The following is an 18,472-nucleotide window of genomic DNA, read 5'->3' on the forward strand; positions in this document are numbered from 1 at the left end:
TAAATACATTTTTACTCCTATTGTAAAACTTGAAAATTCATAATCCCCAAACTCGCAATGTTTTTTCTTGGCTATATTTTGAATTACAAAAAAAGACCTTTTTAGCTGCTTATCAATTTAAGAAAATTATGAAATTATCTATAATTCATTTATGATTGATATTTTTAATATCAGTTGAGTAACAAAAATGTTAAACGTTGAATATAAATTGTCTTTTTTGTGAAATATCAAAAAGATTTCATATGAAAATGGCTTCAATTATCAGATATAATCTTCGCCTCTGTAACAAACTGTACACTTTTCTGTTTTCTATTAAGTGAAAAAATTTACTGAAAAATGTATTGACTCTAAGTGGCAATTTAAGGTGATATTATCTTATATTACACATACAAATCTCTGATTGGTTGCTTGGCTATAGTAATGACTACTCCTACAAAGCCAGATGCTATTAAAGGTAGAGCTGAGGCTGCAGGTAAACACTATTTTTGGCCATCCTGTCAAATTCTGCTTCCACAAATGTTGTTTACATCAAAGGCTCATATTCGTCTTAACTGGTGTAATGTTCTCTCAAGATTTGGTCTTTAATTTTAGTTATGATCCATGACACGTGATTTGGGTGTCACCTACTAAAAATGTCTCACTTGAGTGAGATGTGTTTATATGAACCATTGATAGAGCAAAAGATTGTGCCTCCAGATGAAAGAGCGATGGAGTGAAATGCCTCTGTAACTGATCTAGTAAAGCACTGGTTACTTTCACTTAGGGATTTCTGATGTTGAAAAGTGTTGGACCAAAGGTAGAGCTGTGACTCCGAATTCACAGTTCCTTCTGATTCTCTCGGATAAAACTTCAATATCAGTGTCAAATTTCCTACTTTTAGAATCTTGAAAATGAGACATTTCCAGACCAGCTGAAAATCATGAGTAATGTTTTGACAAATTTTTTTTATAAGAGAGCACATTTAATGTACTAACAAACTCAACCAAGTTAGTTTTAAATGTCTATTTAAAGCTACAGTGTGTAATAATTACTGGGATATACAGTCAGAAATGTAATATATTATACATAACTATGTTATTTATCATCATCTACCAGCTCAGCCTCTTAACCTTAATATTTGCGTTGCCTTAGAATTCGTTATTTATAATTACATAGGAGCGGGTCTCGCAGCCATGGAGGCAGACATCTTTGCGCTACGGCAGCGCAGAGCCAACAAACTAGCGATTGCGAGATTGCCCATTATGCTCGAAAGTAAATACGGCAAGTTGAGAGAGATGAAATGAGACGGTACTGAACAATAGATACTAAATACTACTATAGATACTAATAAATACTATCTGTAAAATTATCTATGTGAACAAACCTCATCACCTGAGAAGGTAGGTGATGCGGACGTCGTGGAAGACATTTTGTCCCGTAACGCTCGCCGTACTGTTGGGGGGGAGAAGCGGTGGGGGGGAGATGTTCATGTCGCTGCGGTCTGCAGTCTGGACGTTAGATGTCGCTGAAAATTACACACTGTAGCTTTAAACTAGTGTCTTTCAGCTTTTAACAAGTACTCAAGCTCCTATCATGTATAGTAAGCGTCATAATAGCCACAGTAATAACTGCCAAACCCTAGTTTGAGTCTTCTTTTAAATTTAAATATAGTTTTACAAGCCGATAACAAAAGATCTGGTCACAAAATAACATAAAGAGTGCACAACTGTGGTTAAGGCTGAATGACCAACATGGCTTATTGAATCCCTGAGACAAGCTGCTTTGTGATACAACATCATGAAACAAAAATCACTTTCTTGATTACAAAAACTCATATTTCCCAAATTAGCGACAATAAACATATATACAGGATTCTTTAAAAATCTAAAATTAGGATAGTAAATTGTAACTTTTTGACTTTATAAGACCTCACAAAATCTCTGGGATAGACTTTCGAACAATGTTAAATTTTATTCACCTCAGATACAGATATTTTACATTTTTGGACACTTAATCACAGACTTCTCTTTGGCAGCAGTTTAAAGTGTAGATCGTGCATTAATTCCTTTATCTCTTTATATGTATTTTTTGTGTATTTTGATATGTATTTATTAATTCTTCAAATAGAGCTTGGTGTGATTAACTGGTGAGTTAGTAGCTGAAATCAACAAATGAGTTTTTTTTAAGACTGATGCTGATATTATTTTTACATCTGTCTAACTGATCGCCAATTTTGGGGTGCTGATTCTATTATAATTATACATTGATAACAATGGTTACAAACATTTCAATTTAAACAAAAATAAACTTTTCTTCAAAAATAAAAAAATATATTTTGATAACAGATGGAAGGTGAGGAGCATGGTTGTTCCAAATATCTGTAGCAAAATCATTCATTCCAACCAGTGGGCATGACCAGTGTGATTATTCCCCATATTTCCAGTTGGAATCATATTTTCCATGCAGGTCTACCTGTTCTAAGTTCCCATGATTTCTTCCATTTTAACAACTACATTGAACAAGCAAAATCAACATCACGTAACTTCTTTTATATTCACCCCCAGCGGTTCTAGATTTGAGTCATTTGCCCTGTGGTGTTGTTTGTCCTTTCAGCAATGGAGGAGCTTGATGGAGACGAGGTGAGAGTATCTTCCAGAGGACGTCTTGCTGAGAGGGACATTGTTCAGGTACTCCTCGTGATTATATTTAAATTTGCAGGTTAGTAACAACAGCTTTTCTGTGAAGGAAAAAACCACAGGGGGTATCTTCCCAGAAAAGGGTGGGTAGAAGATGGGAAAGACTTTAGGAATAATAAACAGGTCAATATTAATTCAATTTAATTCAGTTTATTTATATTTAAAGCATGAGTTAACAACACATGTCATCTCAAGGCACCTAAAAAACAATACTGTCAGATTGGTTAGGACAGCCAGTTGATTGCATCCAGTCATTGACTTGCAAGATAAGATATTAAAGGTATAGAGCCCGATGATTTATTTCCGGGTGGTTCAACTAAATAAGTGGTCCGCCTAATTGTCAATCATTCTGGTGATATGTTTACGTAAGGTGGTCCTAAGTGCTCGTCCTCAGTTAGCTATCTTTTTCTGCACACTTTCAGGCGTGTGCGGCGAGCTACAATTTCAACCAGTCACTGAAGCTCATTTTTTTCACAGCAGTTCTTTGAAAATGGCAAAGGGTCATAAGAGAAAAAGTGTCTACTATATAGTCCCCACTCTATTTAGTGATTGAGGGATTTAGGTGTTAGGGCAGACGTTTGGAAACAGTAAGCTTGTATGTGCAGTGAAAACAGCAACTTATAAAAAAGCAGAGCCTTCACAAGGAAACATGTGCTCATGCATGCTCTGGCATGTGTTCAATAGGCGTTCCCTCTTGGGAGCGGGTACAGGGTTGTGCATGTGTATTTCTTTTTTTAGTGGAGAGGGCGGGTCTTTTAAAAAAATTGCAAAAATCCTCCACAATACCTTTAAGTAAAAAACATTTGCAAAATATGTTTATTGTTATCTTTTTTCTAGCAGTTGAAAACTGATACCTCAAATCGCAAACTTTCTTTTAAATATAAGGAATCAGACCCAAAGGTGGGAACATTTTGTGTTTCATAGCAACAGAGAATATTTTTTTAAACAATCATATTTCTGCATGAAATATTAGCCTTTTTTTCATTTTGCAAAATTCTGCAAAAAATAAAATAAAAAAAATGTAAATGCTATCTTATCAAGCTGAATATCCTATTCAGTTCTTCTGAACTATTCTGACAAAGCTGATCAATGAGAAGTCTTTTTTCATGTTTTTAGTCTTAAAAAAAGACTAAAAACTCTCCAAAAAAGAACTGCTGTTCTCCAAAAAGAACTGCTGTTCTCCAAAAAGAACTGCTGTTCTGTGGCATAATTATTATAAAGTTTAATTGGTGTTTTTTTTTACTTTTTTCATAATGTTGACCACAGAAAATAACTTCAGGGTTGATAGCAGCTAATGTATCTTGTTGCAGTATTATTACAGCTAAAACACGTCTTAGGAGAACAAGGAGTGACAACAACAAAAGAAATACTGGTGAGCAAGTTTGAAAATCCTACAGGCTTTAAACTTGTCACATGTTGCCAAAATGTGGATTATGTCTTCCTGCATGTGTAACCAGCTTCTGCTTAGTCCAATGTACCAGGCCGGCCCAAGTAACTCCCTCGACTCTGTTGTATGTGTGTGTTTTTTTTTTGTTTTTTTTTTTTGTTTTTGTTATGAAGACAGAGTTTCTGGGTGATCAGGCAGTTCGACTCAGTGCAACGGATCGGCTTCACTCAGCACATCACAACAGAGTGTTATGTTAGCTTTTAACTTGGTACATGAAGTGTTTTATAATATTAACAAAATGTACAAAAATTGATGCCAGACACACTTCTAATAAATAGTCATTACACACTATTTGTCTAAGTTAGTAAAAATTATGTTTTGTTATCTTGCTAACACTTTTCTTCTGTGAGCTGACGAATGCAACTCACTCAGTTTTCACAAACTGGCACTGAGTAGATTGGGCCAGCAACATATAACCAGCCACACAGAGAGGGGGCGCTATTTCCCCATTGCACTGATACATTTAAATCAAGTGGGATTCAAAAACCTAAACCTAAACGCTGTTACACATGATAGAGGATTCCTCTCTGTACATCTTAGAGAATAAAAACACGTCTATTGATTAACTGAAGTTACAGGTTATAAGTAGGTTATTACCACCTGTGATGTAAACCTTTATGAGGATTAGAGGATTAAAGTGCAAACGTGGTAAAAATGCAAATCAAATGTCAGAAACATTTGATGGTTTTCTCTAAAACTAAACTGACTGTAGGTTGATTATTGGAGCACTAATATGTTATGACATGCACTGATAGAGTCTCTGTCACTCTGAATGACAAATTTAAGTTAACTATCAGATTATTTTTACCAAAAAATATAGCAGAAAACCACACAGTGTGCACCTAGATTAATGAGACTCAACAACCACTTTCTCATCTCAGAAAACCGTCCTAAACACAGAGAGAAAGCACAAATACACAGAGGGCTGACAACCAGAAACATCTATGCTATAGTTTGTTAAACTTAAAATACATGGGTTACACCACTTCCTTTAGATATATGTTTACACATCTCCTTATAATGTATCAATTATAATGTACGGGGTATTCCAATCAGAATGCGAATCAGACCAAAGATATTCAGATAACATGTTTCTGTAGCGGTCATTATCAGTGTGGAACCATTATAGGGTAAAATAATGAGCTTCACCCCAACCCTCTGGCTCTAAAATTATAAAACACCTATTCCAATGTTTACTATGAACTTAGTCATGTTCGTTACTGAAGATAAAAAAAAAAACCTTCCTGGTATGAGGCTATATTGTTCAGAGATATCAATAATGGCAAAAATATGGGAGGCCTTTTATTAGAACTTTATGTACTGACTGTTTTTTTTAAATACCTTATTTTCATTTTAATTTAATAATTTGTTCAATGTTGAGTAAGCAGTACACTGCAGACACATGGCTTGTTATGTAACATTCTTAAGCACTAAGCTAGAGTTTGTAGCCACCCACCTTAGCTGCACAGTGAAGATGAGTTTGTGGAGTATGTTGGAGGCATAGTCTCTTGCCTCCTTTTTTCAACATTTATTTTTTATAGTTCTTTTTGGGGAGGGGAGAATTTGTCCTGTTTTTCACTCATATCCTCAGTGTGCTATCTGTGATGATTATCAGCCATCCAGGTCATGGTCTAGCTTGACAAGTTCACTTTATGAAACTAGACGTGAAGTTTTCTCGAAGGCATTTCGCCTTTCATCAGGCTTCTCCAATTCTAACTAATGGTGGAGGGCACTGAGATTACTGTAATATACTGTAGGTGTAACAAAGAATTATGTGAAAACCAAAGGTGGCTATGATCCCTCCCACTGGATTGGCCATGGAGCTAACGTGGGGGTGTTAATGGTCGTTAGGGGGTTCTGATGGGCCATTATCTCTTTTGTCAGATATGTCTCGGTCACAGGCTTCATTGTGAAGTGTAAGTCAGGTGAGGTCAGAAAAGAGGTGAATCTAGAAATACATTTAAGTTATTTCTTTTGGGGTTTTTTACCCTGTGGATTGTATTCCAGCCCATGTATAGTTTTCCAGTCCTCCTTTGTTGCATTACCTCATGCATTAAGCATAATACTATTCTGATAAACACTTGAAAGTGCATTTATCGGCAGAAAACCTTATGCAACTATGAAGAAAGTGGCTAAAATGCATGTGAAGATGTTCTTGGTGCATTTTCCCTCAAAGACATATCCATTCGTCCATTAACAGATTTAAAATCAGCCATGCTCTTTTGGAAAAAAAGAATGTTCTGCTGTGTGTTTTATTATAAGCAGGCGGTAACCCCCGCAAGGCGATAAAACCACATCTGCCAGCAGTTGGTTTAAAGAGCCTTTTAGAGATATGAGAACATAAATAGGAAGCAAATACAGAGACCCGTGGTAACAATGTGCTATTAAATATTCAGATAGGAGTGGGGATGACTGGCCTGACAGCTTGCAGAGTGTGATGATAAATGAGTCCTTACAGTGGGAATATACGGTGTCCCCATACCTAGAGGAGGAGCGGTAAGATTTCATATCATTAACCATCAGTTAAAGGGAACTTCTCTACTTTATGTTAGGCAATGTATTTGATTATTTTTTCATAATAATATCATACTATGTTTATTTCCACATATTGATATGTTTATTAAGCACCCTTATAGAGCTTTAAGTTTCTCCAAAAAATCTGCCGTCTATTTACTTCTAAAGTATGCATTTGTTTTAAAACTGTATAGATTTACAGTATGAAGCCTTTGTGATTAAGACTTTCTTCCTGCAGTGATTGTCACATTCAATCATGTTGTTTTTCATCTTCTAGCCATGATTTGAAGGGAATATTTATACTAGCAGCTAAAGAAAAGAATGCAATCACAGCACTTGTTTTTAAGTGTAGTTTCAATGATATAACAGATGACTGGCTCTGCTTTAACACCACCAATTCTCAATCTAAACCTTTGGTATGCTGCCATGTCACAGATCTTACTTTCAGCTTTTGTTTTCTTTTATTAAATATCATTTTACCCTCTATGGATTTAAGTTCTTTGATGATTAAGGCACAAAAAAGAGTCTTCTGGCACCAAATCAAGTACCACATTTGCTTTAATTTGAATGGTTTGGAATTGTTATCTTAATGATATCTTGGGAACAAGAAGAGTTCCTTGCAACATCATTGATTACATGATTGAAATATCAGTACTGAATTAGAAGAAGTAGCCTCACACATATAAAAAATAGGTTCTACATTTAATCTATACGAAAGTAAGGAGATTTTAATTTCCTATTTATTTATTTATTTTTTTTGTCAGTTTCTCGGAATATCGTGTTTTGGATCTAAACCCTAGTGCAATCAGAAAAAAACATTATTTATCTCTTCCTGATTTTTCAATAGCTCTGAAACACACTAATGTGAGCAATCACTCAAGGAACTATAGGTGGTTGATTTCAACCATGAGTAAAGACAGTGGCTGTCATGATCTAGTGGTGTTTTGGTTTCCTGATTTTTTTTTGTTTTGTTTTTTTTGTTTTTCACACATTTTGACTAGTTTCTTTAGTTCACGTCCACCAGCTTATTATTGTTACGAAGGTGTTCTTTACTGTTTCGATCTGTTGTTTTTTTGTTTTTAATTATTATCCTGTATGATATCTTTCGGGGGGGTATTTATACTGTACCTGCCACATTTGCTCCTCTTTAAACAGATCAGAGCTTTTCCCCCACCTTTCGTGCAGATGAATGAAAACCAACAAAGTCTGGTCTGAACCGAGCAACACTACTAAAACTGACTTTGGGAGGTGGTCTCGGTCTGTTTTCAAAATGACTCTGGTGTGTAAAAAAAACTGTAAAAATAGCAAATATGCAAAATAGAGCTGCTGCAGTCAAGATTCCACAGTACTTGTCCTACATTTTTGGAGGCCTATTTCACAAAAGTTGAATTAGCAACTCCAGAATAAGAGATAAAACCTTGCTCGACCAAGCGTTATGAGTCCATCTTGGCTTTATCTGTTTCATAAAGTAAAGCAAGGCTCAACAGGTACAGCTATGCGCAGCCACATGTAAGTAATCAAGTAAAATGCAGGTCCACAGCTTTCTTCAAGAGACCATGAGGTCAATCACAGATTTGGGGTTACAGTTGATTTCACAATTTACAGATTAATCAATATAAAAAAAAAAATAGATAAATATATCCTAACCACTTTCCTAAAACATACAATTCAAGGAGTTGCTTGTAATTATTGAAAAAAAAATTATTTAAAAATGAATAAAGGAAGCTGATATTGTAACATGTAACATCTTAGAGATTATCAATATATATTACTTTTATCTTTTGGCATTTTGTGGGAGACTAGATATCAAATCTTGGGTACATCATTAATGGCATAGAACAGGGGTCTTCAAAGTTTTCCAGGCCAAGGACCCCCAAACTGATGACAAGATGGAGCGGGGACCCCCTAATTATATATATTGTATGAAATTGTGTTATATCAACCTGGTCCTATAGTCACTCTATTACAGATGGAGTCATGTAAGGAAAGTAATTTCTCCCTGGCATTAGTAAGTATTTCTGATTCTGATTCCTGGTTGATGGGGACAGGTGTTGTGAATGAAACGGTGTCCAGCTTGAAAGAGCTCCTGTGTGTTGCTGAATGTGTGCATTGATGACTGAAAGACATCTTCTGCCTCCATTTATCTGTTTACTACAGTGTGTTGAATTCATGTTAATGTGGATTTAAAGACATTTCAATTCAGGAGGGAATATATAAAAAAAAATAAAAAAAAAGATCAACCAAAAGTTTCGCGACCCCCATGCAGCATCTCCGCGGACCCCCTAGGGGTCACGGACCCCCTGTTGAAGACCTGTGGCATAGAAGAAGGAAGGAAGGAAGGAAGGAAGGAAGGAAGGAAGGAAGGAAGGAAGGAAGGAAGGAAGGAAGGAAGGAAGGAAGGAAGGAAGGAAGGAAGGAAGGAAGGACAGTCATCTTAAAAAACACAACTTAACAGTAACAATGTTCACATGGAGAATTATATAGTTAGTGATGGTAGAGATTACCATTGTGATGACTAGAAAAATATGTATTAGTGGCTTTTTTTGTAGACTGAAAATAAATAACACAACATGCAGATAATGGACAAGAATCACTGACAAAACTCATTAATTTTTTATTTGTGTGGAAATGACTGAACAGAAAAGGCACCAGGGTTTTAAAAGTCTGGTTAAGCTGGTTAGCTACACAGGATAAATCACCATGTATGTTTCTGCTTTTGTGAAACCAAGCTGAGCTTAATTCATTTAGTTCTATTCAGAATTACTTTATTAATCTAAAAGGGAAATTAAATCATCATGTATGGACAAATCTTGGCTTAATCCCCTATATTGGTTTTGCGGAATAGGCCTTGGGTCTGTGTTCTGTCTTGCCATTGTAAATTTCTGACCACTGGGAGTTATAGTCTAATGAGAAAAAGTATTATTTGAATACAGGTAGACCAATGGACTTCTGATGTAAATACAATCTTAGTCCTTTTCTCTAGGTTTTCTTCTCCATCTTCTTGATCATTATTATTATTATTTTTTTTTTCCATGTGCACAGTACTTCTTCACTTCTGTGGTGGACATTTCATGTCTTATTCAAATACAAAAAAGGAAAACAAAACAACAACAAGTTTTAAAGAAAAATTGAAATAACTTTTTAACACAGCACAGTCATCTTGCAGTCACTGTTTGCTGTCATCTCACCCTCAGCCAGTACCAGTTCAGGACCTTCTCATTAAATGATTGCCCTGAGCACAGAAGTATAATTGCTTTCCTTCAGTCAACCAGCAGCATTTATAACTCCACAGTTTTTATCACAATAACTTTTTTGCTTCCTAATTGTTTGTCCTCACAATTGTATATTTTTTTTGATATACTATAGTTATGTATCTTCACTTTGCCTTAAAGTATGACAGATAATGTGGTCTTTTGGTCTCTGAAATATTCAACCATTTATTCTTTAACTAATAAAACCTGCCTTTATTATCATAAGCAGCACTGGCCTGTTTTTGTGGTTAATGCACTGTGAGACCTTTATTTAAGCAGATAAAATCCTTTAGAAAATCTGTAACTGATGAGAGAATTTCTGTTATTATTACAGGAAAAGGGTTTGTGTTTCCCCTCATCCTTACATTTGGCCTTAATTAAGTTCTCAGACTGAAGGGCAGTACGTTTTCATGTACTGTCCTTATATGGGTGTCCTGAGTCATGAAGTTTTCATATATCAGAGGCTTTAGAGGAGATGAAGCGATTTAGACACCTGCTAAGAGTAGCTGAGCCAGAAAAAAAGCAAATTAATTATATTCCTGTATTTAAAATAGATAAAACAGAGGAGAATTAAACTATTCGTTGTTTTTAAAGCCTTTAAACCATGATGACAATCCCTGCCTGAAACAGTCACGTCAAAAAACATGTTTTGTGACTAAAAAGGTAGTTTCATAGCAGGTATTAAGTAGGAAGCACAGAGGCAGAAGCAGCTCACCAAAAAGACCTATGTGAAAGAAATCTAAATCTTAAGATGGATTATTGTTTTTAAAAACCAACACATTAGGAGTGTAACGATGCTCATGTCATATATTGCTGGTATTTGGGGATCGGGTGGGGAACAAAAAATGTGTGCTATTTTGCTTTACTTTGTTAGAGGGGCAGGCGCGCTGGAAGCAGTTTCAAGCGAGGGGGGCTGATGGCTGGGTTGGAAAACACATGACGTCATTATGTTGAGGGCTGTGGCTGACGTTTTTAACATAATATTGTAGGCCTACATTTGTCGCAAAAAACTTCCATTTAAAATGCATCGGAACAAAGCATGAACATTTTAAACTTTATTTCTTCTCTTTTAATCATTCAAAACAAACAACAGCTCCCAATCAACAGGATCAGGAATACTTGAATAAAACATGGCCTAAATATCGCCTAAACTGAGCATTGAACGTCTTGAAAGTCCATTCGACTATGGATATGGGGGAATGATTTCATATCTGAAACAAAAAACACACACACACAAAAAAAAATTAACTAATTTAATATTTATATAATATTTAGTGATATGCAGCCTTATTCTAGCGTAGACTTCTTCAGCCACAGGACTAAGACGAATAGGCACATAAATAACGCTAAATGCGGCAGTATAGGGGAATTAAAACCATTTCTTACCTCGAAATTGTCAGAAATACGTTTCTGCTGCCTATTGCTAGCCAAGCCTAAATGAATGTGAGGTGGCGGAAGCTTCCCGGGGAGTAGCCTAGTTTTTTTATGAAATATCTAAATAATGAATCATTAGTTTATATCTTATACACAGCCCATTATTTTAATCCCATATCAAACACAGTCTTTTAAAAAATAAATACATAAATAAATTCATGTTTTTAAGTACAATATCATGTTACTCCACAGCCCCCCACCATGGGGGGCTGATGCTATGACGAGGGAGGCTGCAGCCCCCACAGCACCCCCCTTCCCGTGCCTACCTTTGCCTACCGTTTCTACCTTTAGGTAAGTATTACTTTCAGTGAATTTAAAAAAACTAAGAACAAATGTTGTCTTAAATATATAACTTATACTGAGATTAACATTGTCATCAGTGGTTAAAGCAATTGCAAAGCTTTGGAGAAACTAAGAGATTATCAGGCTCATTTTTCTATACATGCTGCTAAAATTTCAATGGTTCTTCATTTTGACAATGAAGTACCATTGAATGTTTGTTACAAATTGTTGTTACAAATTTTTTGTGTCGTATTAGGACATCTACATGGTCTGAACTGTTTAAAATGTAAAAATTAGAGGTGTTTGTTCTTCCCAACTGAGGAGGTCAATTTTATAGGAAGATCATTGTGGTCAGATCTGATTGTGAATAGTGATATAATAGGCCTAACAGCTGTGATACTTGGTCACAAAGTTTCCCTATATGAATAAAATGAGTTTGTATTTTTGGCATGAAGCCAGTATGGAAAGTGTTGTTTCTAATTCTTTGATGAACTATTAGCAGTGGTCTGTTTATGCCAAACATCATGGATGGCCCATCATGGTTCTCCCTTTAGAAATTTTAAAGTATTAATGATATCAAAAATTAAAATCGGGATGAATCACATTAAACCTTTTCTTTTTACTTTCATGTGATATTTTTTGTTTAATTTACACAATAGCATACAGTTATTTTCAAGGGCAAATAAAAAGAGGTTACGGTAATTGGTCACATCATTTTTCACCTGCTTAAGCCACCTCTTTACTGTGGCACCTTTTGATTGAATTTCAGTATTCAGCCTTCTTTGGCACATCTGTAAGTATCACACATCTTGACTGGCAATATGTGTCCAAATATTTTTCAGAAGCTTGTAAGATTTGATTAATCAGGATTATTTAAAAAAATATATTTTGTTTTATTAAGGCTTTTACTTTTGCTACATGTAAAGTATTACACTATTAGCAAAGGACACGTAAAGAATTTCCCAAAGAAAAGAAACCTGAAGTGGATTTCTGAACTTCCCACAGTTTGGAAATCCACTTATCTAAATCCTTCAGAATTTATAGCCTAAGGCCAAAGGTTCTCTCTTGAGCTTCCTTTTTTTTTTTTTTTTTCTTTATTTATTTTCTAAAGTGCAGCTTTATTGGCCTCTCCTAGACACAACTATTCAGCATTCAGACAATTATGCAACCCCAGAGACATCACCAAAGTCAAACAACTTCTTTCAGCTGGCTATTAATTCAACTGATTTATTTGCTGGAAGCTTACTGTAGTGCTTCTTTATCAGACCACATTCATCTGTGCTCAGCTCTCATCTTTCCTCATATAGTTTTATCTTTTATCATTTCCTGGTTACTGCAAATACCTGTATTTTAACTCATTTGCTTTTCTTGATATAGACTAAATAAACTGAGTACTAAAATACAGTCTTGATGGGTATTTTTTTATCTACCTATCTGAAGAACATTATCTCCTATGCTTACTATATGTAAAAATAAATAGGACATTTTCTCTAATAAGCTGAAGCATAAGCCCTACTTCAATCTGGCAAGCATGAAATCATTAAATATTCCGTAGACCAACTCAAATTCTGTTTATAGACATTTTTTACCTTTACAGCAACCATTTGAAAGCAATCTATTAGTATTTAATTTGACAAATTAACACAAAGTGATACACAAGTTAATGGAAAGTGATGTGATGAAGTGATGAATGCATGAATCTGATATTTATGAATAAAAATCAGATACAACTGTTTTTTTTATATACAGTAGCCCTTTATTACTCTAATACCCCCAAATAAGATCCAATGTAAACATTTGTTTTTTTTAAATGACCTGATTAAGAAATGTGTGGAATCTAACATCAGTATAAGTGCAGCTCTTCTGTTTCTGGTCTCAGCCCAAGTAGGAGAATCTGTTGTTATGGGTAGGGATGTCCCAGTAATACGTATTCATTTCCCATCCCGATATTTGCAGCTTTTAGAATTGACCAAAATTAATTTTGACACGATACGATATTAGTATAAATCATACTAGCTTTTATTACTTTTTTTATACTTTAGAATGTTAGAGAATGTGTTTCCAAGTTATATTACTAAAACAGGGAAGAAAAGTCAACAAGGAAAGGTATAAAAACTATGGACTCATATAGAATAGCATGTGTTTCTATCAGCATTAAAATATCAGAAATTTTAGATGCTTGCTGATAAGATCTTATATTATAATTATTTGGCTTATATTTGACCGATATCCAAGATTAATATCAGATCGGGGTATCCCTAGTTATGAATAGCCATCAAAGACAAGAAAAGTCCCCATAAGGTTTGCTACACTGAAAAACATCATGCAACCGTTTGGCATTTACTTAATCATTTTTAGTTACTTTAACATAATTGTTTAGCAAGGTATGACATATAACAATTGTGTTAAAGTAACTAAATTTGATTAAGTAAAAGCCAAAAGCGGTGGCATTATTTCTTTCAGTGTAGAAGACCAAAATCCTTTATTATATCCTCTTCAAATAATAAATTATTTCCATTCGTCCAATAATTATGTTTCTGATAAGAAATGAGACAGCTGACTCTAATTAACAATAAAATCTTTGAAATCAGGATGAATTATTATTTTTTCTTTAGATCAGATGATGTATATTGTTTTGCCATCAAACATCATTTAGCCCGAAGTCCACATGTCTGCGGCTCATCTGGGTTCTGCCATAGCTCTTCTCTGCAGCTCAGAGCCAAACCCCCACCCTGAAAAACACTGCACTCATTTGTGTTGATCTATCACATAAAATTCTGATGAAACATGTTGAAATCTGTGGTTGTAGCACAACAAAATGTGGTATCTGTACGACTCTGTGTGACATTTTTTCTTTCTTTCTGCCTCCAGTTTGTTCCATTCAGAGACTACATCGACAGATCCGGTAACCAGGTTCTCAGCATGGCCCGACTGGCCAAAGATGTCCTCGCTGAGATCCCAGACCAGCTGCTGTCATTTATGAAGAGCCGAGGAATTGAACCACGACCGGCCCTTTCCTCCTCCCCACTGCCGCAGCTGCACCGTCACATGTGACCGGCATACCCCGTCACATATCCCTTTGTATCTCCCTTTTTCGCCTTCCTAGACTTCTTGTCGCTACCTTATCTTACATTTATTTGACACTTCAAAAAGAAGGGAGGATCAAGCATCTGCTTGCCCTTCTTGCTCTCTTATCCACAGCGAGTATAAACAGGCACACCCCATCTGCACAGCAGTCGCTCATCCTTGACCCACCTGCTGCTGTAACTCATCTGCTCTTCTTCCTCCTATTACTTTTCAATTACATTACTAAAAAGCAGTGAGACTGAACCCTGACTGCAACCTTCTGGAATTGACATTCAGAACTGGATGTCTAGTATTTACCTCAACATTCCTATCATTGGGTCTTTATCGGACACCCCTAATGCAGAAGGTTCCACAATTATCTACAAACTGTTTTGACATTTCTTATTCTGTCCAATTAGGAGCAAAATTTGCTATTCAATTGAAGCTAAATCAATTCTAGGCCCTTGATGAGCTATAACGTGTCCCTATAACAGCCTCTGGCCAAAGGAGTTTTAACCCTATTTCACTCTAGTTGTCTCTCACATCTCAGAGTGATTTATTCTCCTGAGCAATTAGACTGGGGCAGACTAAATTGCTCATGTGAAGGTTGCAGACGAGCACTGGCAGATCCAGGGTGAGGGTCCAATGTTGCATCAGAAGTAGACACACATATTACACTTACATTCACACCAACGCTCACGAACATGCATGACTCTGTCTGCGACACCACACCCACCTTCTCTTTGCCCAGCGTGGGCTGATGCTGGGTGCATATTCCACCCCTGCTGCGAGAGAAATGCCAGTCTCTCCAGATGTCCTGCAGAGAGGTGGGGGAAAGGAAGGGGGTTAGGAAGAAGGGAGGATAGAAGGAAATAAAGAAAGACAAGAGCCAGAGGGAGGGAATTATGGTAGAGGGAAGTAAAGAGGAACAAGGGTAAGAGAGAGGAGACAAGACATAGATATGCTCAAGGACTCAACAAGGTAGAAAAAACAAACAACAAAACTTAGAAATTTGCTTAGTTTGATGCCAGAAAAGAAGGAAAACCATAGACCCAAGATAAAGGCTGCATATCAGTGATGTCCCTACATTAGTGTTTAAAAAGTATGCATATTTAGATCAAATTAATGCTAATCTAGGATCAATGCACATTCTATGAAAAGCAATACGACTGACTCCTAGCATAGTGTTTGCCTTATGCATGTACCGTCCGCTCCTGTTATTACTTTACATTTTACTTGCAGAATGAAACTGCTTACAAAGTGGGGAAAGGCTGCCACCTAGTGCTCACTCTTTGTATAGCTGAACATCTATATTATGCATGACTACTGTAGAGCTCTAAACCATCTGAAAGGTACGAGTGCATGAACACATCCAGACAAATTTCAGGTGTGAAAACGACCAAGAACTGAGTAGAATTTAAAGACCTAGAAATGCAAAGTCTCTGTAAAATCCGTCAATTTCATGTCTGACTATGGTGGTTTGAAGCAGTATTCAATGTGGGCTTTGTAAATATATGGGTTTTTTTATCATTTGTCATTATTATTCTTTTTGCATGTTGGGGAAAAATGCATAACCCTTACTCTCCCCCACACCTGACAAAAAAAACAATTATATGTATATGCATTTTTTTTCTGTCTTTGTAAGTTTTCATGTGTGGGTTTCATAGCTGACTCTTCTACTCTGTGTTTTGCAGAACATTGTAAACTTTATTTTTTTTTATATTAAGGGTCATGAAAATTAAAATGTGATGATTCTACTAAACACTGAAGGGGTGATTAAGGCACTGCTGAGATTTCTGTCTATTTGACTGTATACATTTTAAAGAATTTAAGATTGTGACATTTATATAATATATATGTATATGATAACTAATGTTTTAACTTGTTTTCTTAAATTAGACGTCTGTAAATCTTCTGCACCTGTTCTTCAGATGACATAACCAGTCTGCTGCAGATCGATTCACTCATCTTGAAGTGTTTACTAATGTATCACCTTGCAGTATTAAACTTTTATTGGGACTTTATGTAATGGACCAACAACAAATATCAAGGAGTTCTGAGTTAAGGAATAATTTTTTGAATTTCAAAAATGAATCATAAAAGTGTGGCATGCATTTGTAATCAAACACCTAAGTCCATACTGTACGATGTAGAAGCATCTTTGACTAAAACTACAGCTGTGAATGTTTTTCAGTCCGATGCCTCTGTGTGAAGTGGGTTTGGTACATTCAGGTGTTTTATTAGTTTTCTTTCGTAGATACACTCAAAATTGTTCTTTCCTGTGCAGTAAATCTTTTATATACTTCTTTTCCCTCATTGATCAAACTTCAAATAATACATATGAAGAGGATCATCTTGCCACAATAGTTTAAAGGCCAGATTTGTTAAGCACATGGCAAATAATTGTTCTGATTCAATATTTTCCCACCCAGCTTTAACTCTCCAACCTGACTGCCTGATTAGATGCACATCTAAGTCTTTATACGTTTTTCAGTTGTGCTATGATCTCTCCATATTTAGATGATGTATTGAACAAACCTTTGTGAGACGTTCAGACATGGAATAGTTCTTCATAATTTAACCACTACACAGTGTTTTCACTGACCCATCAGCTCAATTTCCCTTTTGTTCTTCATTATTCTCTGATTTTATAACCTCTGAGGCCTTCATGCAGCCGCTGGATTTATACTGAGTATGAATTACACCGAGGGGAACTCTAATTGTCACCAGTAGGAGACGTTAAAGGCAGTCTGGACGTTTTTAGTGTTATCAGAGGAAAGGACAGTGAGTACAAATGCTTACCACACTTTTAAGTTACATAATTTTCCTTCCTCCTCAGTTTTGCTCTACTTGTATTTGTCCTAGAAAACTTATTAAGTGTGCAGTAAAAAATACCAGGGGTAGGAATATTTTCTGCATAATGTATGTTGAATTATTTTGAAGATTGTCCGATAAGACGAATGTAGAGATTAGGAAAAACTGTTTTGAATTTCTTGCTGTGTTTTGTTATCAAATTTGTGCGTATTGTTATTTCCTAAAGTTGACCAAAATATAAAATATAAGCTGATTATGTTATGTTGTACTTGTTAACTTTATTACACTGCACTAAAAGATTTTATGTGGATTTCAGATTAAAGAGCATATATACATAAAAGAGACATTTCTGGCTCATGCCTTTTTTTTATTGCATGTCCTGACTCACCATTTTAAGCATATAGAGATTGGAGGACCATAAAGAGAAGCTGGTTGGCTACACAGTTTTGCTCCAGAAAAAGATAACCTTAAGATGGTATCTGTAAAAAAGGCTAATGCCCCCTGGGCTATATCCATCCATTTTCTCCTACTTATTTTTTGGCTGGTGCATATTTCAATTAGTGAAAAAAATTGCAGGGGGGAATATAAAAAAACGACATATCAACCAAAGGTTTGTTGAAGACATCTGCTCTAAACTGTTTATCCTTTTGCATTTCCATCATGAAAGGTAAGAAGCCTTTTAACATTTCATTTTCCTCTGGGATGATTAAGTATTTTTAAATAGAAGTTCATTGTGGAGGATGTCTGGGTTGTTTGTCTGCATGAGAGAACAGAAGATTTATTCATTTTGAGATATTTCTACCAGACTATTCATCCTTTCAAAACATGCCTGCCGCTTGATTAAAGGGACAATAAATAGAAGATATGAGGTGCAGAGTTCTTTACATAGCTTCTGTTCCTCTTCTGTGTGCAGTCTGTTGGGTTTTTAAATCCATCTAAAGATATATTGCGATGTGCCAGGTAATGTTCATAAATGCTTGTAAACTCTG

At 35.7% G+C, this 18,472-nt stretch overlaps 1 protein-coding gene across 1 annotated transcript in view; it reads left to right on the top strand.

Annotated features, from left to right (window-relative positions):
* Positions 1 to 17,827, top strand: part of LOC119773514 (copine-9-like) — a 165,129-nt gene extending 147,302 nt beyond the window's left edge. Inside the window, exons 21-22 of the mRNA XM_038270498.1 lie at positions 2,593 to 2,666; positions 14,475 to 17,827. Coding sequence (XP_038126426.1) covers positions 2,593 to 2,666; positions 14,475 to 14,657 — 257 coding nt within the window. The 3' untranslated portion in view covers positions 14,658 to 17,827. The remainder of the gene's footprint in view (positions 1 to 2,592; positions 2,667 to 14,474) is intronic.
* The last annotated feature ends 645 nt before the right edge of the window (positions 17,828 to 18,472 follow it).

This window comes from Cyprinodon tularosa, unplaced genomic scaffold (assembly GCF_016077235.1).
Source record: "Cyprinodon tularosa strain WSP-4 unplaced genomic scaffold, ASM1607723v1 ctg762, whole genome shotgun sequence".
Lineage (NCBI taxonomy): Eukaryota > Metazoa > Chordata > Actinopteri > Cyprinodontiformes > Cyprinodontidae > Cyprinodon > Cyprinodon tularosa.